Source organism: Saimiri boliviensis, chromosome 16 (genome assembly GCF_048565385.1).
Source record: "Saimiri boliviensis isolate mSaiBol1 chromosome 16, mSaiBol1.pri, whole genome shotgun sequence".
In the NCBI taxonomy this organism is placed as follows: domain Eukaryota; kingdom Metazoa; phylum Chordata; class Mammalia; order Primates; family Cebidae; genus Saimiri; species Saimiri boliviensis.
This window is the reverse complement of record NC_133464.1, coordinates 60286177-60313155: the sequence shown is the minus strand read 5'-3', so window position 1 is coordinate 60313155 and position 26979 is coordinate 60286177. Positions and strand designations below refer to the sequence as shown.

The following is a 26979-nucleotide window of genomic DNA, read 5'->3' as shown; positions in this document are numbered from 1 at the left end:
TTTGAGCATGGGTTTCCCACAAACCTAGAAATTTGTGATTTTGTGCTCAAGATATAATGAAGAAGCTGGGTGGGGGGGGGTTCTTGAATGAATAGGAACAACAGAGGCAGTAACGTTGGCCAAGCAAGTAAGTACCCCAGCAAAACAATCAAGCAAAGCTAAGAGCAGGAAAGAAGAAACTACTATCATGAACCTGCCTTGTCGTAGACACTGTTAATTAGGTAGCTTTCCATGTATTATTTCATTTAATCTTCATAATACTCTTGTAAAGAGGAGACTGTTAACCATTCCTGGCAGATGAGGACTGTGGCTCAAAGGTGAAATGACTTACCAAGGTCACACAGCAGATCCCTCTAATTTTTCTTATGAAGAACATCAGTCCTAGCCCTTCAATGGCTGAACTTCCTCAACATCACTTCTTTCTGACTTTATCCTGCCTCATAAATGCATAGCAGCAACTGTCTTTAAACTGTTGACAACACAAAAAGTATGCAGCCAGGCACAGTGGTTTACACCTGTAATCCCAGCACTGTGGGGGGCTAAGGCGGGCAGATCACGAGGTCAGAAGTTTGAGACCAGCCAGGCCAACATGGTGAAACCCTATCTCTACTAAAAATACAAAACAAATGAGTCAGACGTGGTGGTGGGCACCTGTAATCCCAGCTACTTGGGAGGCTAAGGCAGGAGAATAGCTTGAAACCGGAAGGCAGAGGTTGCAGTAAGCCAAGATCGCAGCACTGCACTCCAGCCTGGGCAACAAGAGCGAAACTCCATCTCAAAAACAAACAAACAAAATCATTACAGGCTGAGCACAGTGGCTCATACCTGTAATCCTAGCATGTTGGGAGACCGAGGCAGGCAGATCACTTGAGGTCAGGAGTTTGAGACGAGGCTGGCCAACATGGCAAAACCGTGTCTCTACTAAAAATACAAAATTACACCAGGTGTGGTGGCGCATGCCTGTAATCTCAGCTACTCAGGAGGCTGAGGTGGGAGGATCATCTGAGCCCAGGAAACAGGTTGCAGTGAGGCAAGACTGTGCAACTCCACTCTAGCCTGGGTGATAGAGTATGACTCTGTCTCAAAAAATAATAATCACCATCATCACCATCAATCCAGAGGTTTGTACAATAATTTAGATGCTTCAAATAGGAAGATATGAAGTGATTCTATTTGTGTTCTATTCCTATACAGAGGAGCCACTGCTAACGGGAAGAACCTTCAACAGGCCTGTTCAGCCCAGGCCTTCCCCGACAGTCACGTACCTTGGTAAGCACCCTGAGCAAGGTAGCCCAACTCTCTTCCTTCCCATGATGCTACGATTTCTCCAACTTATAAGCACTGCCAAGGAGGCATCCCAAGAAAAGCTGCTACCCAAACATGTCATATAGCTAACTATATGCATATCCCAAATTCAAAACAAAACCACAAAAATAAATGTACCCTGTAAGACTTGGTTAGCTTAGCTACGTTATAAAACAGTATGTACTGTATGATTATAATTTTTCTAAAGTACAATATATAGACAAATGTATAAAGCAAAATATATCTCAATGGAAAAATTACAGGTGGCATCATTTTCTTTCTTTGTATTTTTATTCTATTTTTTGGCCTGCTGTCCCCATTTCTTTGGGTTTTTTTGTTTTTGAGATAGAGTTTCACTCTTGTTGCCCAAGCTGGAGTGCAGTGGTGCAATCTCAGCTCACTGCAACCTCCGGCCTCCTGGGTTCAAGCAATTCTCCTGCCTCAGCCTCCCAAGTAGCTGGGGTTACAGGCGCCCACCATCAAGCCCAGCTAATTTTTTTTTTTGAGATGGAGCCTCGCTCTGTCATCCAGGCTTGAGTACAGTGGCACAATCTCAGCTCACTGCAACCTCCACCTTCCAGTTCAAGCGATTCTCCTGCCTCGGCCTCCCAGCTAGCTGGGATTACAAGCATGCACCACCACACCTGGCTAATTTTTTTTTATATTTTTGGTAGAGATGGGGTTTTACCATGTTGGCCAGGCTGGTCTTGAACTTCTAATCTCAAGTGATCCACCCACCTTGGCCTCCCAGAGTGCTGGGATTACAGGCATGCGCCACCATGCCAGGCCTATTTTGTATTTTCTTTTAGTAGAGACTGGGTTTCACCATGTTGGCCAGGCTGGTCTAGAACTCTTGAACTCAAGTGAGCTACCCACCTCAGCCTCCCAAAGTGCTGAGATTACAAGCATAAGCCACCGTGCCCGGCCTTCATTGTATTTTTAAAATACAGTCCCAAATTTCTTTTTTTTTTCCCCCGAGACACAGTTTCCTTCTGCTGCCCAGTCTAGAGTACAGCGGCATGATCTTGGCGCAGTGCAACCTCCGCCTCCTCAGTTCAAGCAATTCTTGTCCCTCAGTCTCCCAAGTATCTGGGATTACAGGTGTGCACCACCACGCCTGGCTAATTATATTTTTAGTAGAGATGGGGTTTCACCATGTTGTCCAGGCTTGTCTCAAAACTCCTGACCTTAGGTGATCCGCCCGCCGCAGCCTCCCAAAGTGCTGGAATTAGAGGCGTGGGCCACCGCACCCATCCAGCCTTAAATTTCTATAACGAACATTTTGTGACAAAAATGAATATTTCAAATGAAAATAAAAGTTTAGTTATTTGAATTATGTTTTACCACCTAGGCTGTTAGATGTTTTAAGATGCATTCTTGCTTTAGATTCACAACCTACAGTGGCAGAATGTTTCTGGCAAAATCTAGAACAATGAATTAATATAAAATTAAATGTAGATAGTAGGAATGTAAGATGATAGAGCTGCTATAGAAAACCTGATGGTAATTTCTCAAAAAAATTAAACATCAGAATTATATTATCTAGAAACTCCATTTCTAGTATATACCCCAAAGAATTGAAAGCAGACACTTGAACAGATAGTTGTATACTAACTGTCAAAGTAGCATTATTCACAATAGCCAAAATGTGAAAATAAAACAAATATTCATGAACAGATGAATGGATAAGCAAAGTGTGGTCTACACATATGATGGAATATTATTCACCCTTTGAAGGAAATTCTGATACAATCAACAACAGGGATGAACCCTGAAGATATCATGCTAATAAGCTAGACAAATATTGTATGATTCCTCTTACATGAGGTATCATAGACCTAGAACAGTCAAATTCATGGAGACAAAGCAGAATTGTGGGTGCCAGGAGCTGGGAGGAGGTAGGAATGGGGAGTTATTGTTTAATGGGTACAGAGTTTCACTTTGGGATGATGCAAAAGTTCTCGGCAAGAAAAAATATTCAACATCACTAATTTTCAGAGAAATCCAAATCAAAACCACAATGAGATACCATCTCACACCAGTCAGAATGGCCATTATTAAAAAGTCAAAAACAAAAGATGCCGACAAGGCTGTACAGCAAAGGGAACACTATACACTGTTGGTGGGAATGCAAATTAGTTCAGCCACTGCAGAAAGCAGTTTGGAGATTTCTCAAAGAACTTAAAACACAACTACCATTCAACCCAGGAATCCCAAGACTGGGTATATATCCAAAGGAAAATAAATTGTTCTATTAAAAAAAACACATGCACTTGTACGTTCATCACGGCACTATTCACAATAGCAAAGACATGGAATCAACCTAGGTGCCCATAAACAGCAGACTGGAAAAAGAAAATGTGGTACATAAACACTATGGAATACTACACAGTCATTAAAAAGAACAAAATGAGGGATGCAGCTGGAGGCCATTATCCCAAGTGAATTAACACAGGAACAGAAAACCAAATACCACAGTTAGAACGGGGAGCTAAATATGGGGTACACATCGACATAAAGACGGGAACAACAGACACTGCAGATGACTAGAGAGGCAGGGAGGGAGAGGAACACAGGGATGGAGGGGTACTATTAGACACTATGCTCACAACCTGGGTGATGGAATCATTTGTACTCCAAAGCTCAGCATCACATGCTATACCTACGTAACAAACCTACATATGTTCCCCCGAATCTAAAATAAAAGTTGAAATTATTTTTTTTAAAAGTAGTCTAGAGATGGATGGTGGTGATGGTTGTAAAACAATGTGAATGTACCTAATGTCACTAAAATGTAAACTTAAAAACTGTTAAAATGGTAAATTTTACACTATATATTTTACTCCAATTTTTAAAAATCAAATAATCATCCTGTGGGCTTTTATCAAGCCTGTATTAATAAAATCAAAGATACATTTCTAAAATTAAACGTAGAAAGACTTCAGTCCTAAAAAATGCTTTCGGAAAAGTAAAATCATAATGTTCTAATCATGTCTTGAGAAACATGTTCAGATTAGGGAAATTCTCAACAGAGCATTTATAAAAGAAGTAGAGCCTTCTTAGAACTTTCCAGCACATACAGCAATTCAAACTAGACCAAACAAATTGCTAAGATGATGGGTCCTTCCAGGGCTTGATTGATAATTACAAAAATGATGAGCTGTAATTAGAATGTCAGTCATATTTAAATAGTTACTTCTGCAGTAGCTCACTAAGATAGTACTTTTTTTTGCAAGCCTTCCATATTTTATTTAGGAACTACTTTCTGAAAAACGGTATTAATGTGTTTCAGCCTAAATTATCACTCTTTATGTGTTATTATTAGGTGAAATCAATGACTTTTTTTTTTTTACTGTATAGAGATAAAATAAGGGTACGAGGAAAGAAAAGATAAATGCAAAAATGTAAGCAGAGGTGTAACGTCCTTAAAGATAATATGCCAACCCACTTGGGGATCTTCATATTTTCTCTGGCACTTGAAAATACTTCCTGCATCCCTTCCTGCACTTATCCTACGTCCATTAGTCCTACAGATCAATATCCCATTCTGAGATGGCTTGTCCTAGCTATTGACACTGTCCCTCAGAGAACTTGTGGTATGAGGAAGAAAAGGTTATTTTACTTTATACTCTGAAAGCAAATTCAGTCAGGAGTACAAACACAGGCCTTCCAATTTTAGAAATCTACATTTAGAACTGGAAGGCTGAAGGAGTAATGTAGCAGCTAATCTTTTAATTCCTCTGAGAGCATATTTATTTTTATTTCACTTTCCCCTAGGAACAAATATTAAGGAAGGGTGGGGAACAGTTTATTTTACTGATCTAGCAAAAAAATACTTGAACATGCTTATGGAATTTTTTAAAACAACAGGAAATGAACTTGACCAAAAATTTGACACAGAATTTTGAGAACCATTAAAAAAGTTTAATGAGAAAAAAAAAAAAAAAAAAAAAAAAAAAAAAACAGGAAATGGAGAATAATAGAGAAATGGTACTGGAAAACTGGTTTTGGTGAAATAATGGTCTCAATATTAAACAATACTAGAAATTTCAGGTTGATCTGTAAGCACATGGCTTCCACACAGACCTCAAATAACCAGAACATATTTGACACAAATACAAGAACGTATTTGCTTGGTCTAGTTTAAATTGCTGTATGTACTGGCTTTTAAATGCCACCAATAGGGTATTTTACCTCTAGACCTGGCTTCTATTGACCTTAGAGCTTTCTAAGGAAAAGAGGTGGGAAAAGAGTAAAGCAATCCTTCAGCACTGGCTAGCATCTTGGTGCTAGCCAGTGCTAACATGAAATGAGTTTGTGTCATTCTTTATTATGGAAGCTGATTGTCAGAGAAAATTGAAATGGCTGTGAATGTTGGAACAATCATTTTAAGTGGCCTAAACATTGTTTAGCATACAAGCTACAGCAAGCTTTAAACTACTCAGCACAGCTATTTCTAATATGCAAAATATTTTTAATTGCAAAACCTTTCAATTAAAGCATTTACACATACACTGAAAATCCTAATAGAAGTTTCTCTATTTTCATAAACTGAATGGGTGATTTTACTTATCAGTTTAAGTTGCTAAGCTGCCTTATGAAAAAAATTTATGGCTAATGAGCTACTAATAAAATCTAAGGGGCCTTGGAAAAAAGGACTACTGTATGCTAATGTGAACAAAATACAGTTATCCCTCAGTATCTGTGGGGGATTGGTTCCAGGACCTCCTGCAGATACCAAAATCCACAGATGCTCAAGTCCCTGATAGAAAATGGTGCAGTATTTGCATATAACCTACACACATCCTCCTATATACTCTAAACTATCTCCAGATTACTTATAATACCTAATACAATGGCAATGCTTGGTAAATAGTTTTTATGCTGCATGGCTTGGGGAATAATAACACAAAAAATTCTGTGTACATGTTCAGTACAAATGCAATTTTTAATATCTGCAATTCAAGGTTGGTTGAATCTACAGATGTGGAATCTATGGATACAGAGAGCTGACTTTAATAGCATACATTAATTCTTCTTCTGCAATGACCCCAGATGCTAAGAATGCTAGGGACATCATAAAGAACAATACAATCATGGTCTCTGCCTCTGAGGAACTGAGGTCTAATGGAAAGTCAGATCCTAAGTAAGCAGAAAACTAGGACATGAATACAACTGGCATAATTAAGCAAATGGACATACCATGCAAGCATATGGTCCACGTGATATATGTTAATGTGTCAAATGGGAAATAATTATGTGTAAACTAGTGACAACCACATAAAAATTGTATATATACAAGAAAACAATTACACAAAATTCCATAAAACAAAATGCTCCATATTTCAGCAGATGATAAAAGGTGAACCTTTCCTCCATGAAGATCATCCAGTTTCCTAGAAAAATAAGTGTTCTTCATAGCCTTCTTCCTTTTCTACCAATAAGCGTTCCCATTTGAGCACAAAAGATGTAAGGGCATGACCATTTTTATTTCTGAATCCATTTAATTCTAGAAAAACATTCAAATAAGAGAGCTCTAGGGTTTGGGGTAAACTCTTTGGTATACAACATTACAACTTATGGCTTCCATCTATGCTACAGCAAAAGCAATTCAAAAACCCTCTCAAGGTACAAAGAGCCAAATGTTACTGTTACCAATTTCTTCCATACTAATTCTGATGGGCTTTTTGAGACTGAGCAAATGTTCAGTCTCATTGAGATACCAAATATATTTCCCAGGTCCGGATAAGCCTCTAAGAATCAGCCTCAAACATTTTTAAATAAAAATAAAACTTAAAACCATTTCACTCATTCTATGGTAAAGAGCTGCAAATAATAGGCAAAGTTTCAAAGATGTGCTGAGGCATTAACAATGAACAATCCACTTCTCTCCTCTGCAAACACTCAGAACTACAAGAATGAAAGGGAAAGAAAGAATGCCTCGAATGTCTGACAAATTCCACGAGCCTAATGCAGCCTTCTCCGAAACAGTCTGTCATCCTTCAAGCTGAAGCCACCTGTCCAGGTGAGTGAAGATAATACCCACCGACCATCACTTAGACAACAGTATGACTAGTGTTTTAGAATTTTCTGATTGTGACTACCCTTTGTTTCATAAGCTTTGTTCAAATTCATCACTAACTTAAGAGGAAAATAAGCTCCTGTAACTGTCATTTCCCAGCCACTAAGTTATTTGACTTGAAGCACAACTTGCAATAATGCTCTGTAAGCATTTCTTTAGCCCCATCATCCAAAGGGGATGCTTTCATCTCATTCATTTCATCTCATCTCGCTTCTGACATGACCCTGTGCTTAGATCAGAAAAACAAATGAACCAAGTGGCAATAGCATTAGCAGTGAAAAGTAACATATCCAGAGTTGTGAAGCTGACTTGATCTTATAAAAGCACTGCTTTTAAAAGATACTGTTGTTTTCAAAAGGAAAGCAGAAAAGAAATATCGATAATTAGAAATAACACTTTTTTACAGGGTTTCACTATGTTGGTCAGGCTGGTCTTGAACTCCCGACCTCAGGTGATCCACCCAAAAAAAAAAACAAAAAACATTTTTTTCTATAAGTTTGTTCTTTGTCACACCAAATAAATAGGTGTCACAAAACAGAACAAAAAGACAACGATGGGTCAAAGTTTAAAGAAATGGATAGATGGCTGGGTGTGGCTCATGCCTGTAATCCCAGCAGTTTGGGAGGTGAATACAGGAGGTTCACTTGAACCCAGGAGTTCAAGATCAGCCTGAGCAACATGGCAAGACTTCATCTCTCAAAAATAAAGATTAGCTAGTCATGGTGGTATGCACCTGTAGTCCCAGCTACTCAGGAGGCTGAGGTGGGAGGATCACCTGAGTCCAGGAGGTTGAGGCCGCAGTGAGCCGTGTTCACACTGCTGTATTCCAGTCTGGGCGAGAGAGCAGGATCCTGTCTGAAAAAGAAAAAAGAAATGGATAGAACATAATACTTCGCTTTATTTTCCAAATGAATTCAAGACTGGAATTGGGGGCCAAATTCAAATCTATTTATGGTTTCATGAATCTTTCCTATGTGGGTATCGCATAGTGATTTCATCTGTTAGTCTCCAGTCGTATGAAAAATATCAGCTGTACCCTGCAATGACCTAAAATCAAACTGAAACTCCAGCAATGGACTAGCAGAACCATATACTATTAATTCAATAAATGTTCTTAGGTAAATAAGACACAGAGCCAACACCAACAGAAATTACATGGGGCAGGGGGGTGGTGTGGGGTGGATCTAGACATATAAACAGATGCTCACAACAGTGTGGCTGGTCTCTGATGGGGAGGGTCAGATGCTGTGGAGGCAAGAGAATTGGGAAGTGTGCTTCAACTACCTGAAGAGAAGGAGGCGCCTGCAACAGTGAGCATGCATGCTGGTAAGGCTCTGGTGGAGGAACAGAAAGAAGGTCAGCATGGCTGCAGCCAAACAGCTCAGGCTTTATCCTAAGAGCTCCAGGTAATCCCTTAAGGGTCTTAAGCAGGGAAGAAGTATAAACAGATACAGGTCTAGGAAAGATTACTTTGGCTGACCATAGAGACGTAAGACAACAAAGGAGTGCTTAGAAGGAGTCCAGGAAAAGAAGGGATGGAAGCCCACATCAGGGAAATGGAGAAAACTGGACAAGGAGGAGAAGCAAGAAGATTCTGCAACTGGCTAAATGGAACAGGGGGCACTGGATAAGCGGAGAGGCAGAGCCAAGGATCATAGGCAGACACTGAGCTTGAGTGTCTGCCTGTAATCCTCACTACAGCAGAGAGTACAGCAGACCTCAAGGCTGACAAGTCCTACTCTGGACATTTTGTTCCAGGTACTTGTGGGATATTAAAGTGGACAAGTCCCAACAGATGGATTTAGAAACCTGAAGCTCAAGAAAGGTCTGGATTAGAGATTTGGAAATTTGGCATGAAATCACTGAGGAAAAAGCAAGTGAAATAAGAAGAGCAGAGTATCTTGAGCAGAACTCTAAGAACCTCAACAGGAAAGGGACAAGGAGTAACCCCTAGAAGGGACTGTGAAGGAAGAGGTAGAGCAGGAGGTAAACCAGGAGAGCCGAGTGTCAGAGGCCTGGGGACTTGAGCATCACAGGCAAGAGGCACGCTAGTGTTGAACAGTGCTGAAACACCAAACAAGGGAAGGGTTGAGAAACTTCCATTGGGTTTAACAAGGAGAATTACCAGCAACCTTAACAAGAACAGTTTCATGGAGGCTGCAGGTGGATGAAGCCAGATTGCAGCAGGTTGAGGCATATTTGAAAGGAGAAAAGGAAATCATGAGTATAAACAACTTGTTAAAGAAATTTCACTCAGAAGGAAAAAAGAGAAATCAGGTAGTAATCACAGAATGAGACAGAGCTGCAGGACATTTTCTGTTAACCTTTTAATGTAAGCATTAGAGACTTGAACATGTTTAAACTAATGGGAAGGAGCCAGTAGAAAAATCAAAGAGGAGGGGACATAACAACGCAATGAAGTTCTTAAGAAAGTAGCAGGGGGAGAGAGATCCAAGATGGCTGATCACTAGCAACTCGGGATTGTAGCTCCCAGTGAAAGCGCAGAGAACGAGAGGACGCCACACTTTCAGATGAATTCTTGTTGCTCACGCACCAGGAGATTCCCAGCAGCGGAGCCCCACGGGTCGCCAGCACGACTCTTGTGGCCGGCGAGGCGGTTTTGCCGGTGCCTCAGAGCCGCAGTTCTTGGTGCAGTCAGAAAAGCACCATCAACCTTAATGCTGCTGTTTTAGCTGGCACAGTGCGTTGCTCAGATTCTGGCGCTGTGAATCAACAAGTTGGACGTCCACTCAGAAACCCAATTACAAAGACAGTAATTATAAAGGCCACAGATGGATAAATCCATAACGAAGGGAAGAAACCAGTCTAAAAAGGCTGAGAATACCCAAAATCAAAACACCTCTCCCTCTACAGGGGATCACAGTTCCTCATCAGCAATGGAACAAGGCCTGATGGAGAACGAGTGTGTTCCATTAACAGAAGTAGGCTTTAAAAAGGTGGATAAGAAACTTCTGTGAGTTAAAAGAACTTGTTCCAACCCAATGCAAAGAAACTAAGAACTTTGAAAAAAGGTTTGACGAAATGTTAACAAGAATACACAATTTAGAGAGGAATATAAGTTAATTAATGGAGCTGAAAAACAACACGAGAACTTCGCAAAGTATGCACAAGTTTTAACAGCCAAATTGATCAAGCAGAAGAAAGGATATCAGAGGTCGAAGACCAACTTAATGAAATAAAACAAGAAGACAAGATTAGAGAAAAAAGGATAAAAAGGAATGAGCAAAGTCTCCAAGAAATACGGGACTATGTGAAAAGACCTAATCTACGTTTGATAGGTGTACCTGAATGTGACTAAGAGAATGAATCCAAGCTGGAAAATATGCTTCAGGATATTATTCAGGAAAGTTTTCCCAACCTAGCAAGGCAGAACAATATTCAACTCCAGGTAATAACAGAGAACACCACAAAGATATTCCTCAAGAAGACCAACCTCAAGGCACATAATCGTCAGATTCACCAGGGTTGAAATAAAGGAGAAAATACTAAGGGCAGCCAGAGAGAAAGGTCAGGTTACCCACAAAGGGAAGCCTATCAGACTCACAGCAGATCTCTCAGCAGAAACTCTACAAGCCAGAAGAGAGTGGGGGCCAATATTCAACATCCTTAAAGAAAAGAACTTTCAACCCAGAATTTCACATCCAGCCAAACTAAGCTTCATATGCAAAGGAAAAACAAAATCTTTTGTGAACAAGCAAGCACTCAGAGATTTCATCACCACCAGGCCTGCTTTACAAGAGCCTCTGAAAGAACCACTACACATAGAAAGGAACAACCAGTATCAGCCTTTCTAAAAAATACCAAAAAGTAAAGAGCATCAACATAATGAAGAATTTACATCAACTAATGAGCAAAACAGCCAGCTAACATTAAATGGCAGTATCAAACTCACATATATTATTATTAATTTTAAATTTAAATCGACTAAATCCCCCAATCCAAAGACACAGGCAAATTGGATAAAAAGCCAAAACCCATCGGTATGCTGCATCCAGACCCATCTCACATGTGAGGATACACAAAGACTCAAAACAAAGGGATGGAGAAAGATTTACCAACCAAATGGAGAGCAAAAATAAAGCAAAGGACATTACATAATGATAAAAGTATCAATGCAACAAGAAGAGCTAACGATCCTAAATCTATACGCACCCAATAGAGGAACACCCAGATATATAAGACTTATAAAGAGACTTAGACTCCCACACAATAATAGTGGGAGACCAACATTAAGACACATCAATGAGACAGAAAATTAATGATATCCAGGACTTGAACTCAGATCTGGAACAAGTAAACTTAATAAACATTTATAGAACTCTCCACTTTAAATACACAAAATATACACTCTTATCAGTACCACATCATACCTACTTACAGGTTTAAACGAAATATTGGTTGGCTGCTTGTTATTTTCTTCCCTCATTTTTTTCATGTCTCCATTATTAAGCACAATTATAGGCATATCCATTTTTAGACTGCATTCTAGCCTGGGCAATAAAGCAACACCCCCCTTCTCTCTCCCTCTTCCTTCCTCTCCTTTATTATTATTATTGTATTATTCTTTTTTTTCTTAAATAAAAATTAAAAAAAAAAAAAGTAGCAGGGAATGGGATCTGAAGCAGAAGTGCAAGAGATGGGCCTGGCATGGTGGCTCATGCCTGTAATGGCAGCACTTTGGGAGGCCAAGGCAGGTGGATCACCTGAGGTCAGGAGTTCGAGACCAGCAAGGCCAACAAGGTGAAACCCCTTCTCTACTAAAAATACAAAAATTTGCCGGGCGCGGTGGCTCAAGCCTGTAATCCCAGCACTTTGGGAGGCCGAGGCGGGTGGATCACGAGGTCAAGAGATCGAGACCATCCTGGTCAACATGGTGAAACCCCGTCTCTACTAAAAATACTAAAAATTAGCTGGGCATGGTGGCGTGTGCCTGTAATCCCAGCTACTCAGGAGGCTGAGGCAGGAGAATTGCCTGAACCCAGGAGGCGGAGGTTGCGGTGAGCCGAGATCGCGCCATTGCACTCCAGCCTGGGCAACAAGAGCGAAACTCCGTCTCAAAAAAAAAAAAAATACAAAAATTAGCTGGGTGTGGTGGCGGGCACCTGTAATCTCAGCTACTCCAGAGGCTGAGGCAGGGGAATCCCCTGAACCTTGGAGACAGAGGTTGCCATGAGCCAAGATCACACCACTGCACTCCAGCCTGGGCAAGAGGAACGCAACTTCATCTCAAAAAACCAAAAAGAAGAAGTGCAAGAGAAACTGTAGAAGGGGCAAGTCTTCCCATTCTTCCCTGCACAACAGGAGGAGAAAAGGATAAATATGAATGAAAGCCAGTTTAAAGGTTAAGAAGCCAGATGCTGGAGGCATACTCATTCTCATTCTCTCTCTCTCCCCACTAGACTGCAATTTTACATGCCCACCAGCAATGTACAACAGTGCTGCTTTCTCCAATATTTACTGTATGTCTTTTGTATTATACTCATCCTAATGGATGGGAGGTGGTATCTCGTTGTGGTTTTGATTGGCATTTGGGGACATTCTCTTCTGAGGTCACCTATTTTTCCCTGTGAAGAAAGAGGTAGGCTTTTTCTTGAGAGTAAGAGGGGAGGCGGCAATAAAAAGTGGAGTGGAGGCCAAGTGCAGCTGCTCATGCCTATAATCCCAACACTTTTGGAGATGGGAGGATTGCTTGAGGCTAGAAGTTCAAGACCAGCCTGGGCAACATAGGGAGACCCTGTCTCTACAAAACATTAAAAAATTAGCTGAATATGGTGGTGCATACCTGTGGTCCCAGCTACTTGGGGGTGGGGAGGATGACTTGAGCCTGGGAGGTTGAGCTATGATCACATGCCACTGTACTCCAGCATGGGTGACAAAGTGAGACCCTGTTAAAAAAAAAAAAAAAAAAAAAAGTGGAGTGGAGCAATTAGGGAAAAAAACAGTGGAGAATCTGAAGCAGTCACTGAGGAGAGGGTGGGAAAGAGCACTGAGCAGAGAAACCTAGCAGGATAGTAAGACTGAGCCCAGAGAAAACTAGAAACCAGTCTGTCTCCTGTGAGCTTGTCTACCCTAGGAAAGAGGTGTGCTTTTTCGCGTTTTTTTTTTTTAAATCTGATCTAACACATAATTGATTTATATAATTATTTCATTAACCGATCTCCTAAGTCAATTCTGGCTAAATTCAGACAACAGTCATCATATCCCTCTTGTTCATTCTTAAGGATGTACATGATATGTAACTTTTTTTTTTTTTTAGATACAGTCTCGCTCTGCTGCCCAGGCTGGAGTGTAGTCACACAATCTCAGCTTGCTGTAACCTCCGCCTCCCCAGCTCAAACAATTCTCGTGCCTCAGCCTCCTGAGTAGCTGATATTAAAGGCAGGTGCCACCAGGCTTGGCTAATTTTTGTAATTTTAGTAGAAATGGGGTTTCACCATGGTGGCCAAGCTGGTCTCGAACTCCTGGCCTCATGTAATCTGCCTGCCTCAACCTCCCAAAGTGCTGGGATTACAGGTGTAAGCCACCACACCTGACCAATATGTAACATTTTTAACTTTTTTTAAAACCAGAGAGTATTTTGAAATGTGTTCTAATGCCCTGCCTGGGCTCTAGACTCTGTAAGGCCTCAGCCTCCTTTCCTGTGCATGACTTATTGTTTGATGTAGTGCACACAGAAGGAATATCATCATCATCATAAAGGTCTTTCACTTTCTTTCAGTTTCATCTACCCCACAATGACTCGCAGGAAGAGGAGGATACTGTTTCAGACTTCCCAGCTCCCATATATTAGGTGGAGCCAAGTTCTTGCTGCAGCATACAGGCACTCTTTAATTTTAAAATTTTCAAAGAATTTTTTAAAAGCTGCAAGCTTGGCAGCTGTGGGTTTTTATGGCCATTTGTTTTCTGAAGTTCACAGAATTTTATCATTTGGATCACACACATAAATAATCACTTGCAAAAACTCTCTTTGAAGATTAATATGCTTACTCTTCAAGAAAAGCAGAAGAAAAAGGATTCGTCTAGACTATTAATAAATAGACTGGTATTCACACAATGGATTAAATGGATTAAAATCCATCCCACAGATGAACTGTTATATTAATAGAATCCAAATATACAGTTACATCCTCGACCCTGAAAGCAATTTACAGGGGTGAAATTCACCCAGTGCTCACCTGAAATGACTAAAGTTTAAAGCACCTGTAAACTGCCCTCAGGGGTCAATCACTTTTCCATTCCTTCCCGAATTATATACACTTTAACGTTTTAATGTTATTAGCCCACAGTACACACCAGTTTCAGAAACTCAGTTTTTGTCCTCTAAGGGCTTCAATCCTCCCAAAAAAAGAACAGGGCAAAGGCAAAGAAGATGATGAACCTGGTTTTCTAAAAGCATTATTACAAGATTGCTTTGTAAGATTGTAATCCCCAGCTGCAGAGAGATCCGCAGATGGCTTGGAAGTGTCTCATATGCAAATAAATTAAAAACAAAAGAGCACTTAGAGCAGAACAGAGCGTCCTCGATAGTCACCTTAAAATAAACAGCAGGTAGGTACTTTCATCAGAGACAGGACAAGGGAAACGTCATTCACTCAGTTCACCGCACGCCTGGATAAAGGTCCCCACCAACAGGATCCCCACTTTTGTGGATTCCGGGTTGTGGGGGAAAGAGAAACGATAAATAATACGGTTTGCGACAGCACTACCCTCAGGAGGCGAAGGAGAGATGCTAAGATCTTGGAAAGGGCAGAATGAGGATGACGGCACCCACAGCAGTGAGCCTTCAGCTACGGGCAAAACCGAGTTCGTGCAGCTCAAAAAAATAATAATAATAAAAGAGGGAGCAGGGAAAACTTTCCCTCGCCTCTGCCCATCCTTCCCTCCTCCTCGCAGGAGGGCACACTGGCTGAGGTGCCGGCGGGGCAGGGCCGGGGACCCCATCCCTCGCCCGGGACGCAGCGCCGGCGGGGCCGGCCCGGGAGCCCAAGCGAGGGAGGCGGAAGGTGCCGGGGTAACGGGGCACACCCGGCCCGGCCTGCGGGGAAGGGAAGCAGGGGAAGGGCCGGGGAAAGCGGCCTCCGCGAGCTCGACCCCGCGCCCACACGCTACCTGCGAGGCCAGCTGCTGCCGCGCCGTCCCGCGGGACCGCAGGGATCTCCGAAGCTCCAGCGGGCGCAGAAGCGCGAGAGCGCCGCGCTGCCCACCGGCGGCGAAGGGGAGGAGCGCCCGGGCGCGGGACTCGCCGGGTCACGTGGCCCCGGGCGCCTCACGTGACCCGGCTCAGCGCGCGCCCCGGACGCTACCCAGCGCGGCGGCCCGCTCGGCCCCGGCCCCGGGCACGGCCCCGGCCGAACTTAGACCCCAACTTCTCTAGAAACCGACTGGCCGTCTGAGGCCCGCCCCGAGGCCCTGCCACCGGAGAGTCCCGGTGAAACTCGGTGGCTGCTTCCGGGACTCACGGGCTTTTGTCTCGAAGCGCGGGCTCCTGCTGTGCTCCCCGGGATGGCTTGGCTGTGGGGAGGGTCGGCCTCCCACCCCTAAAGGCCTCGGACGGAAAAGCGACCGAGAAACTTAGCTCCTTGCCCACTCTAGGGCGCGCCTGGCCCCGGGTACCATCCAGGTGGTGCTGCCTGGGGCTGAAGACCGCGGAGCCGAGACGCGTTTGTTTCACCTGGAGACGCGCCTCTCCCTCCCCGCCCCCGCCTCCTGATTGAAAGCGCCTGTGGCAGGCCAGGGGCTAGGGAAGGTGGCAGCTGGGCAAAGTTAAGAAGGAAGGAGGAGATGAGGCACAGGTCCTGGTACTGGAAAGAGGGCAGAGGTTCCTCAGAAACAGGCCATCGAGGTTGGAAGGGACCCAAGAGGGCATCTGATCCAACCCGATTCCTGTTACCAGTGAGTAAACTGAGGCTGGGAGTCGGACTGCTAGGAGCCGCTCCAGCCTATCACCTATTAAGATCATAGTTACCTTTATAAAATACCGTATAGCTCTCGGAGAACTCCCAGTTGGCGCTGCAGGATAAAATCCAAACTTGCTGGCATAGCATTCCAGGCACTCTTGTTCAAATGTACCTTTCCCATTTGAGCTTCTAGGAATAAACAGAAAAACATTTCACTTTCTAAATAGCACCAGACAACTTCACTTTTGGTGAAGTTGGAGTGTGAACTGGAGTTCACACTGAGGTCTGTGGGGGTAACTAGGGGAAGGACAGTGGAGGGTGGGGTGTTGGGGAGGGATAACATGGGAAGAAATGCCAGATATAGGTGATGGGGAGGAAGGCAGCAAACCACACTGCCATATATGTACCTGTGCAACAATCCTGCATGTTCTTCACATGTACCCCAAAACCTAAAACGCAAAATATTTTTCAAAAAATTAAAATTTTTTTTAAAAAAGCCTACTCTCTCCCATCTCTTGCCACTTCCCCAACATTGCTCGAGGCTCTGGCTACAAAGAAGTTCTGTTTTCCTTGACTATCCAACTTTCTATGGATTATTTACTTTTTCCCTAAATTTCTTTATTCCTTTTGGCTTTGTTCATTCTTTTGTCTCTATATAAAATGTCCTGAATCACCACCTCCCCCACTTAAAGAAAACCAGAGCCAGGCAGTAGTTAAAATGGTAAAGGATGTTATTAAGAAACTAATGCAATAAGAGAACTGAGCTCAGTTCGTATCTATTCTGAGGTCTCCCGCTGTTGCACTAATTCCTGAATAAAATGTTTTTAACACTTCAACTACTGCTTGGCTCTGGTTTTCTTTAACAGCCTCGAAAGTACACATCAGTTTCCTACTCATCTTTCAAAATCCAGGTCAAATACTGCCTACTCTTGGCTTCCCTGCATCCTCTTCCCTGATTTTTTTTTTTAGCATTTGAAGTTCATTCAGACAGTGTCAGCTGCTACTTCCTCCCTGATAACCAGAATACTATGTATATTCTGATACACCTCACATTGTCTAGAAAAAGACTGCATATTTCCTGTAAGAGGTGAATTATCTATTGCTATCTTCTCCCCTAGATTATAAACTCTTTGAAACAGGACTCTGCTGGGTTTAGAACAGTGCCTGGGATGTGATAGACCCTTAATATGCACTGAATGAAGTGGCTTGCCCAAAGTAGTGGCAGTTCTGTGAATTTACTAGAAGAGGCCTGTTTAGCTGAAAGAAACTATAATCAGTTTCTTTCGGATGCAACCTGATCAAAAGAACTTCTGTAAAACATGTTTGAGAGAAAAACGAGGGCATGGGGTATGAGTCATCAAATATGTCCTGAGCGCTCACTGCTTATGCGTCAGATGCCATACCTGGAACATCTTGGAAGATAAAAGCTGAATGAGACATGGTTGCTGATAAGGAATGTGTAGTCTGGTTCATTATTCCACTACAGGGTGAAAAATATGATACAAGGTGCTAAGTGAACACAAACCAAGGACTACAAATCAGGGAGTCAGGGAGAAACTTCCTGGGAAGGCCAATTTGGAGGACAGGAAGTAGATAAGAAGAGAGGAAAAGACATTCCAGGAGAGAGCAGTGTGTTCAAATGTAGTGAGCCATGAAACAGTACTATTTGTTTAGTAAAAAAAAAAAACAAGTAGGTAGGTGCAGTGACTCATAACCTGTAATCCCAGCAGTTTGGGAGGCCAAGGCAGGCAGATCACTTGAGGCTAAGAGTTCAACATCAGCTTGACCAACTTGGCGAAACCCTGTCTCTACTAAAAATACAAAAATTAGCCAGCTGTGGTGGTGCATGCCTGTAATCCCAGCTACTCAGGAGGCTGAGGCACAAAAATCACTTAAACCCAGGAGGCAGAGGTTGTAGTGAGCCAAGATTATACCACTGCACTCCAGCCTGGGTGACAGAGTAAGACTCTGTCTCAAAACAAAACAAAACAAAACAAAACAAAACAAAACAAAAACAAGTAACCCTATATTGATGCCTTGATGACTTCATTTACCTCTAGGATGAAGGAAACCTAATTAACTTAATTTTAATATACTTGAAAGAATGACACATTTACTGGTATTGGTGTTATTTATTGTATTGAATAACTTTCTATCAGGCAATTCATAGGATCCACATCTAAAATTGGCATAGGCCAGGTGCAGTGGCTCATGCCTGTAATCCCAACACTGTGGGAGGCCAAGGCAGGTGGATTGCTTGAGCCCAGAAGTTCGAGACCAGCCTGTGCAACATAGCAAGACTGTGTCCCTATAAATAAATAGGAATAAAACTGGCCTGGACTAGCATGAGGTGACTTTTGTTAAACCTTTTTATTCAGCCTCAAAAGCTTTCTATGATTATTATCTAAAAATGGCAAAATTACTTCTTCTAAAGAAGATGACTTTTTTTTGAGACAGGGTCTTGCTCTGTCACTCAAGCTGTAGATGGCATGATCTTAACTCACTGCAGCTTTAACCTCCATGGGCTAAAGTGATCTTCCCACCTCAGCCTCCTGAGTAGTTGGGACCACAGATAACTGCCACCAGGCTGGGCTAATTTGTATTTTCTGTAGAGACAGGGTTTGCCATGTTCTCCAGGCTGGTCTAGAACTCCTGAACTCAAGCAGTGTGCCCAGCTTGGCCTCCCAACGTGCTAGGATTATAGGTGTGAGCCACCACACCTGGCCCCAAAGATTAATTTAGAGTACTCTAAACTTTTCCTACAGGGCAAAATAATTCAATTTACAGGTAACATTTTAAGATAGAAACTAGCTTCACCTCCTGCATATGGAAGGGGAAAAACACTCCTCTTAATGCTAATGCATGATTATGCTGGGAAAAGTACCTGTCAAGAACCTAATAAAATATTGCAAGATTTGTCTGGGCACGGTGGCTCACACCAATAATGGGAGGCCGAGACAAGCAGATCACTTGAGGTCAGGAGTTTGATACCAGCCTGGCCAACTTGGTGAAACCCTGTCCCCACTAAAAATACAAAAATTAGCTGGGTGTGGTGACGGGTGCCTGTAATCCCAGGTACTCAGGAAGCTGAGGTGGGAGAATTGCTTGAACCTGGGAAGCAGAGTTTGCAGTGAGTCGAGATTGCACCATTGTACTCCAGCCTGGGCAACAGAGTAAGACTCCATCTCAAAAATTAAATTAAAAAATTAAAAATTAATAAAATTGCTTCCTTGTCCTTTAGTAGGCAAAATAACTTGTTTTTTGTGTGTGTGTGGTGTTTTTTTGTTTGTTTGTTTCGGACACAGGGTCTCGCTCTGTTACCCAGGCTAGAGTGCTGTGTCATGATCTCGGCTCACTGCAACCTCCACCTCCTGGGCTTAAGCAATCTTCCCACCTCAGCTTCCCAAGTAGGACTACAGATGCACACCACCACACCTGGCTACATTTGTTTATTGTTTGTAGGCACAGGATCTCACTGTTTTGCCCAGGCTGGTATTAACTCCTTAACGCAAGTGATCCTCCTGCCTCACCCTCCCAAAGTGCTGGGATTATAGGCATGAACCACTGCACCCAGCCCAAGAGAGCTTCTTTTTTTTTTTTTTTTTTTTTTTTTTTTTTTGAGACGGAGTTTCGCTCTTGTTACCCAGGCTGGAGTGCAATGGCGCGATCTCGGCTCACCGCAACCTCCGCCTCCTGGGTTCAAGCAATTCTCCTGCCTCAGCCTCCTGAGTAGCTGGGATTACAGGCATGCGCCACCATGCCCAGCTACTTTTTTTGTGTGTTTTTAGTAGAGACGGGGTTTCACCATGTTGACCAGGATGGTCTCGATCTCTCGACCTCGTGATCCACCCGTCTCGGCCTCCCAAAGTGCTGGGATTACAGGCTTGAGAGAGCTTCTTAATTATAGAATTTCTTCACGGTCCATGTCAGCTGACAGTGAAATATATAATTTTTATTCATCAGCAGTCGTCCTTGTTCCACCTGCATTTAGCTTGAAAACTCTATGGTAGCTGTGGTAGCACCGTGGCTTATTAGGAGGCCACCACCTTCTAGTGGGAGATATGTAGTCTCTAGTGAGACATAGAAGTTCTGACTGCAATTGACTATGAAGCAAGGCTAATCCTCTGAATGTTAATATGCATCTTGAAGACTTCTTAGAGTGACCCCAGGATGACAACAGAGGTAGTAAGAATGTTCTCAGATGGGGCTTGACTCACTCATTTGGAATATTAAAGTTGAAGTTACCTGGGACAAGCTCAATGACACTATGAGGAAACAACCAGAGAAATACATAACAGCAGACAACAACCCTTCTAGCCTTGGTTTCTTCAAAAGTTAAATTTAGGGGGAAGGCCAGGCATTGGCGGCTCATGTCTGTAATCCTAACACTTTGGGAGGCCAAGACGGGCAGATCACTTGAGGTCGGAAGTTTGAAACCAGCCTAGCCAACACGGTGAAACCTGGCCTCTACTAAAAATGTTTTTAAAAATTAGCCAGGTGTGGTGGTGGGCACCTGCAAACCCAGCTACTTGGGAGGCTGAGGCAGTAGAATCACTTGAACCCAGGAGGCAGAGGTTGCAGTGAGCCAAGATGGCACCATTGCACTCCAGCCTGGGCAACATAAGCACAACTCCATCTCAAAAAATTTAGAATTAAAAAAAAATGTGGGAGGAAAAAAAGAGGGAGACTGTTCTAGATTAAAAGAGCCTAAAGAGGTGGGAGCTGCCGCCGCGCTCAGAGCTTGCAGGCCCCGCGTCGCCGTCACCACAGCTGCCTACCATGGCGCGCCCCTGCCGGCCGCCCCAGGCAGTGTTCCTGATGCGGCCTCGCGGCAATGGCCACCAAGATCGACAGAGTACAACCCGGTGCGCGACAACCGGCTCGGCCGTCATCTGGGCGACTTTTGAATATGACGGCTCCACCGTTGTCCCCGGCCAGCAGGGAGCGGAGTACCAGCACTTCATCCAGCGGTGCACAGATTCCGACGTGCGCTTCACCACCTGGCAAGCCATGAGCAAGAGGTCCAAGTTCGCCCTCGTCACATGGCTCCGTGAGAGTATCAGCGGGCTGCAGCGCGACAAAGCTGGGACGGACAAGACCCTGGTGAAGGAGGTCGTACAGAATTTCGCTAAGGAGTTTGTGATTAGTGATCGGAAGGAGCTGGATAAAGATTTATTTCATCAAGAGGGAGCTGAAGAAGGTGGGCGGAGCAAATTACGAGGCTCAGACGGAGTAACCCCAGACCACCACCACCGCCCCTGCCGCCGCCACCCCTTGTCAAAGTCATCTGCCTGCTCCCCAGGGGAAAGGGACCGCTGGCCTCAGCTACCAGCCCATCAGCCCACCAGCCCACGAGGGAGAAAAGAAGCCAGGAGAGGCAGAGCCTGCCACCCTGTGTCAGCAGCCCCACCTTCCTGCTTCCCTTACAACCTTGCTGTGTCCTATCTTGTGATGCTCATGGAAACTCTTTCTTTGCTATTCTTTTTCTTTTCTCCCCTTCGTTTTTGTTCTAAAGAAAAATCATTTTGATGCAAGGTCCTGTCTGCCAGCAGAGCCGAGGTGCCTCTTGCAGTGACCCCTTTTCCTAGCATTTCTCTTACATGCAACAAGGTCTACCTAGTGGGATCTGCATGACCTCACGTTGCTTCCTGAGCCCGGGGCCTGTTTTGCCATCTCAGTTTTCTTGGGCCCCGTTTCCTGTATACCACTGAGGGGCAGCTGGGCCAGGAGCTGCGCCTGGTGCCTGCAGCCTTCATAAGCACACACATCCATTCCCTAGTCAGGCCCAGACCTCCTGGAATCTGCCCCAGGCTCCCTCATCCGGCCTCCAGCCAGTAGCCTAAGCTGCATGTCCCGCAGAGGCAGGATTGCTTCATGGTGAGGTTGGGTCTGGCTCAGACTGAATAAGAAGAGATAGAATTTGCCTTAAAACTTGCCTGGCAGTGGCTTTGCTGCATGGTCTGAAACCACCTGTTCCCGCCCTCTTGACTAAAATGTCCTTGTGACACAGAGAAGGGCAAAGATCTGAGCCCAGAGTTAATAAAGGGAGTATTTCAGGGTTTACTTCAAGGGATCTCAAAGTGATGAGGACGTTAGGGAGAGAGTCCCAGGGTGAGGACTGGAAATTTAAGGAGAGCTGGGAATGGATCCCTTAGGTTCAGGAAACTTCTGTGCAAGCTTCGAGGATGGCTCAGGCTGGAGGGCTGCTCCCATTGGGTGCTAGCTGTGAGCTGAGCAAAGCCCTGGGCTCATGGTACCCTGAAAGCCTGCAGATTCAACCCTAGGCCTGCACCACGCATTCAAAAGGATCAATTTGTTTTGTTTTTAAGAAAGATGAGATTGGCTTGGTTCTTCATAAGCACGTTTTATATAGCTGTTTTTCTTTTTTTCCTTGCTCATTTTGTTTTGGAGAAGAAATCTGTACTGTGTTGGGATTGTGAAGAACATCTCTGCACTCAAACAGATTACAGAAATAAATACTTTTTGTAAAAAAAAATTTAAAAAAATAAGAGACTAAAGAAACATGATATTTAAATACAGTGTATGAACCTTGGATAGAATCCTGGTTCCAATTTTATTTTTTAAGAGATGGCGTCTCTGTTACCCAGGCTGTAGTGCAATGGCACCATCATAGCCCACTGCAGCCTCAAACTCCAGGGCTCAAGAGATCCTCCTGCTTTGGCCTCCTAAAGTGCTGAGATTACAGGTGTGAGTCACCATGCCCAGACCCTTGGTTCCAATTCTTTTAAGCTATAAATGATATTTTGTAGAGAATCAGAAATTCAATATGGACTGGATATTAGATAGTATTAGGGGATTACTGGTGTTTTTGGTTTTTGTTTTTGGTTTTTTGTGAGACGGAGTCTCGCTCTGCTGCCAGGCTGGAGTGCAGGGTTGCGTTCTTGACTCACTGCAACCTCCATATCCCGGGTTCAAGTGAGTCTCCTGTCAGCCTCTCGAGTAGCTGGAACTGCAGGCGCACACCACCACACACCATGCCCAGCTAATTTTTGTATTTTTAGTAGAGACGGGGTTTCACCGTGTTGACCAGGATGCTCTCAATCTCTTGACCTTATGATCTGCCCCCCTTGGCCTCCCAAAGTGCTGGGGTTACAGGCATGAGCCACTGCATCCAGTCTACTGTTATTTTTTTAGATGTGGTAATAGTAATATTATAAATATCCTGGCTGGGCATGATGGCTTATGCCTGGAATCCCAGCCCTTTCGGAGGCTGAGGCAGGAGGATTGCTTGAGCTCAGGAGTCAGAGACCAGCATGGGCAACATGACGAAAACCCATCTCTACCAAAAATTAGCCAGGTAAGATGGCACATGGCTGTGGTCCCAGCTACTTGGGAGGCTGTGGTGGGAGGATTGCTTGAGTCCGGGACGTCAAAGCTGCAGTGAGCTCTGATTGCACTACTGCACTCCAGCCTGGGAAACAGAGCAAGACTCTGTCTCAAAAAAAAAAAAAAAAAAGAATGAATGTCCCTATTTTTATGAACTGTATACCAGAATAATTAAGGACAGAGTATAATGAGGTCTACAAATGGTTCACACAAAAAGTTAACACTGTACATATCCATGTCCATAAAGAAAGAGAAAATATGGCAAAATGTTTGCAATTGTTAAATCTACGACCTACTCTTCATATGCTTATTTAAACTTTGAAATTTTCTTTTCTTTTCTTTTTTTTTGGGGGGGGTCTCACTCTTGCCCAGGTTGGACTGCAGTGGCATGATCTTGGCTCACTGCAACCTCCACCTCTGAGGTTCAAGAGTCTGTCATGCCTCAGCCTTCCCAATAGCTACGATTACAGATGTACGCCATCATGCCTTGCTAATTTATGTATTTTTAGTGGAGACAGCATTTCACCATCTTGGCCAGGCTGGTCTTGAACTCCTAACCTCAAGTGATCCATCCGCCTTGGCCTCCCAAAGTGCTGGGATTACAGACATGAGCCACCACGCCAGGCTAAACTTTGAAATTTTCATAGCAAAATATTGTTACGGAATTTCAAATATTGTTATGAAATATCCTAAGAAAGCAGGATATTTCAGTAATTTATAAAAATCTTTTGAATGCCTGCCATGTACTAGGCACTGTAATAAGCTCTGGGTGTACCTTGGTGATTAAAATAGTAATGTTTCCTTTCATAAATGTTATGCCGCATTACCCAATCTCTCCTTTAAGACTGAAGGATTTATTCCTCCAGGTTTTGGGAAGCTTGTATGCTGACAGCCTTCTTCAGTGATTGTCTTGCTAAAGAAAACTGCCTTATTCAAGGTCCAGCCACCTTCTAGAGGCAGCCCGCAACAAATGACTGTTCAATGTGGGACTGTTAAGACCTGATCCATGGTGGCTCATGCCTGTAATCCCAGCACTTTGGGAGGCCAAGGTAGGGGATCAACTGATTCCAAGAGTTCAAGACCAGCCTGGCCAACATGGTGAAACCCCATCTCTACTAAAAATATGAAAAATTACCTCGGTGTAGTGGCTCACGCCTGTAATCCCAGCTACTCAGGAGTTTGAGGCAGGAGAATCACTTGAACCCAGGAGGCAGAGGTTGCAGGGAGCCAAGATCCTGCCACTGCACTCCAGCCTGGGCAACAGAGCAAGATTCCATCTCAAAAAAAAAAAAAAAAAAACCTTCTCACCTCCTCAGGGAACATTTCTGAAGAGTCTTTCCAGCTTTATAACTCCCCACAGTGTTGGCTGAGGCCTGGTTGTGACTATACTATAGCCTACTTTCTCTTTCTGTCAATTTTGCTTCCATCTTCTTTCCCATAGGTCCCAAGAGCATCTACCATTGAAGAGGCGTTAAATAACCAACTGAAATGACTCAGCCAGTTGATGTCAGCTAGCTTTTTCATCAGCCACCCTAGTCCTGGCACAATGGATTCATAAACAGAGGAGACATGAAAGCAAAGGAGGCTGTCCATGGGCCCAACCACATGATGTCCCACTTACCAATGTTAATCTAGCTAGCGTCACAGCCAAATGATCATCCTGACACCAGTAGAAACCACTGCTGAAACCCAATACAACAATATCCCTTGAAGATACCAACCAGCCACTTAGTGGCACGTTGACCGTATTGAACTCTTTCCATAATGAAAGGGGCAGCCATTCATTTTCACAGGAATAGGCAGGTATTCTGTGTATGGGTTTGCCTTTCCTGCCTGTAGAGTCTCATCTGACATGACCATCCAAGGGTTTATGCTGTATTTAATCCACCAGTGTGGCATTCCACATACCATTGCAGCAGACCAAAGGACCTACTTTACAGCAAGAGACATATAGCGGTGGGCACATAACCATGGAATCCACTGGAACTATCATACGGCACACCACCCAAGCTACTGGCCTCATAAGCAATGGAACAGCCTATTGAAAGCTTGGCTAAAGTGCCAGCTTGGAAGTGATACCCTGTGAGGATAAAGCACTCTCCTTGGAATGCTTTTTCACTGTTGGTAAGAGTGTGGCGATTCCTCAAAGATGTAGATTTGACTCAGCAACCCCATTAACTGGGTGTACACCCACAGGATTATAAGTCATTCTACTATAAAGACACATGCAGACTTATGTTTACTGCAGGACTATTTACAATAACAAAGACTTGGAACCAACCCAAATGCCCATCAATGATAGATAATGAATGAAGAAAATGTGGCACATATACACCATGGATGGAATAATATGTAGCCATAAAAAATAATGAGTTCATGTCCTTTGCAGGGACATAAATGAAGCTAGAAGCCATCATTCTCAGCAAACTAACCCAGGAACAGAAAACCAAACACCACATGTTCTCACTCATAAGTGGGAATTGAACAATGAGAACCCATTGACACAGGGAGGGGGATATCACACACTGGGGCTTGTTGGGGGGTGGGGGGCAAAGGGAGGGAGAGAATTAGGACAAATATCTAACGCATTCAGGGCTTAAAACTAGATGATGGGTTGATAGGTACAGCAAACCACCATGGCACATGTTTACCTATGTAACAAACCTGCAAATTCTGCACATGTATCCCAGAACTTATAGTAAAATTTAAAAAAAAATTTTTTTTTTAAGTACTAACCTCCAGGATGCAGTAATCCCCAAAGTCAATCACCATTATATAGTGCTGTATCCCCAAGAGAATACCTGGGAGAGGAATCCATGGTGAGAGAGCAGCGGTGTCCCCACTTGCTAGCAGTCCCAGGAGCCCACTTGAAGAATTTGTGTTTTCATCCCCACAAATGCAGCACACAGGGTCAAAGGTCTTGGTTCCCAAAGAGGAAACATTTCCACCAGGGAACACAGCAAGAGTCTTCACTGAACTTTAAGCTACATGATCATCCAGGCACTTTAGGCCAAGGACCAGCAGGTAAGGAAAGGATTCCTGGTTGGGGTGATTAACTCCTACCATCAAGAGGCAGTCCAACTGTTGTTACACAATGGAGGTAGGAGGCATACGTTTGATACCCAGATCATCCACCTGGACATCGGTTAGTACCACCTTGCACAATTTCGATGCCAAATGGACAAGTGCAGCAGCTACAGCCTGAGAAGCTATGGCAAACAGGAACCAGAATGCCTCCATTTTGAGAGTCTGAGTCACCCCACTAGGAAAGTCACCTAAACCTTCACAGGGACTCATTGATGTTGAGGAGAATCTAGAATGAACAGC

At 43.6% G+C, this 26979-nt stretch overlaps 1 protein-coding gene and 1 pseudogene across 19 annotated transcripts in view; one reads left to right on the top strand and one right to left on the bottom strand.

Moving 5' to 3' along the window:
- RCBTB1 (RCC1 and BTB domain containing protein 1) overlaps positions 1-16759 on the bottom strand; it is a 60472-nt gene extending 43713 nt beyond the window's left edge. For 8 of the 19 annotated variants that reach the window (XR_012514370.1, XR_012514371.1, XR_012514372.1 and 5 more), the window contains exons 1-3: positions 16713-16754; positions 16374-16494; positions 8163-8242 (exon numbers count right to left, since the gene is read on the bottom strand). Coding sequence is in view for 2 of the 19 variants with exons in the window: in XM_074387690.1 (XP_074243791.1) it covers positions 13191-13293; positions 16374-16452 (182 nt within the window). In the remaining 17 variants the exon portion in view is untranslated. Of the gene's footprint in view, positions 1-8120; positions 8243-13190; positions 13294-14939; positions 15049-15517; positions 15636-16373; positions 16495-16712 lie in introns of those variants that run through there. The other 11 variants (XM_074387690.1, XM_074387691.1, XM_074387694.1 and 8 more) reach the window with 9 other exon arrangements.
- An 888-nt stretch (positions 16760-17647) lies between these two features.
- LOC141581530 (coactosin-like protein pseudogene) lies at positions 17648-21541 on the top strand (annotated as a pseudogene).
- The last annotated feature ends 5438 nt before the right edge of the window (positions 21542-26979 follow it).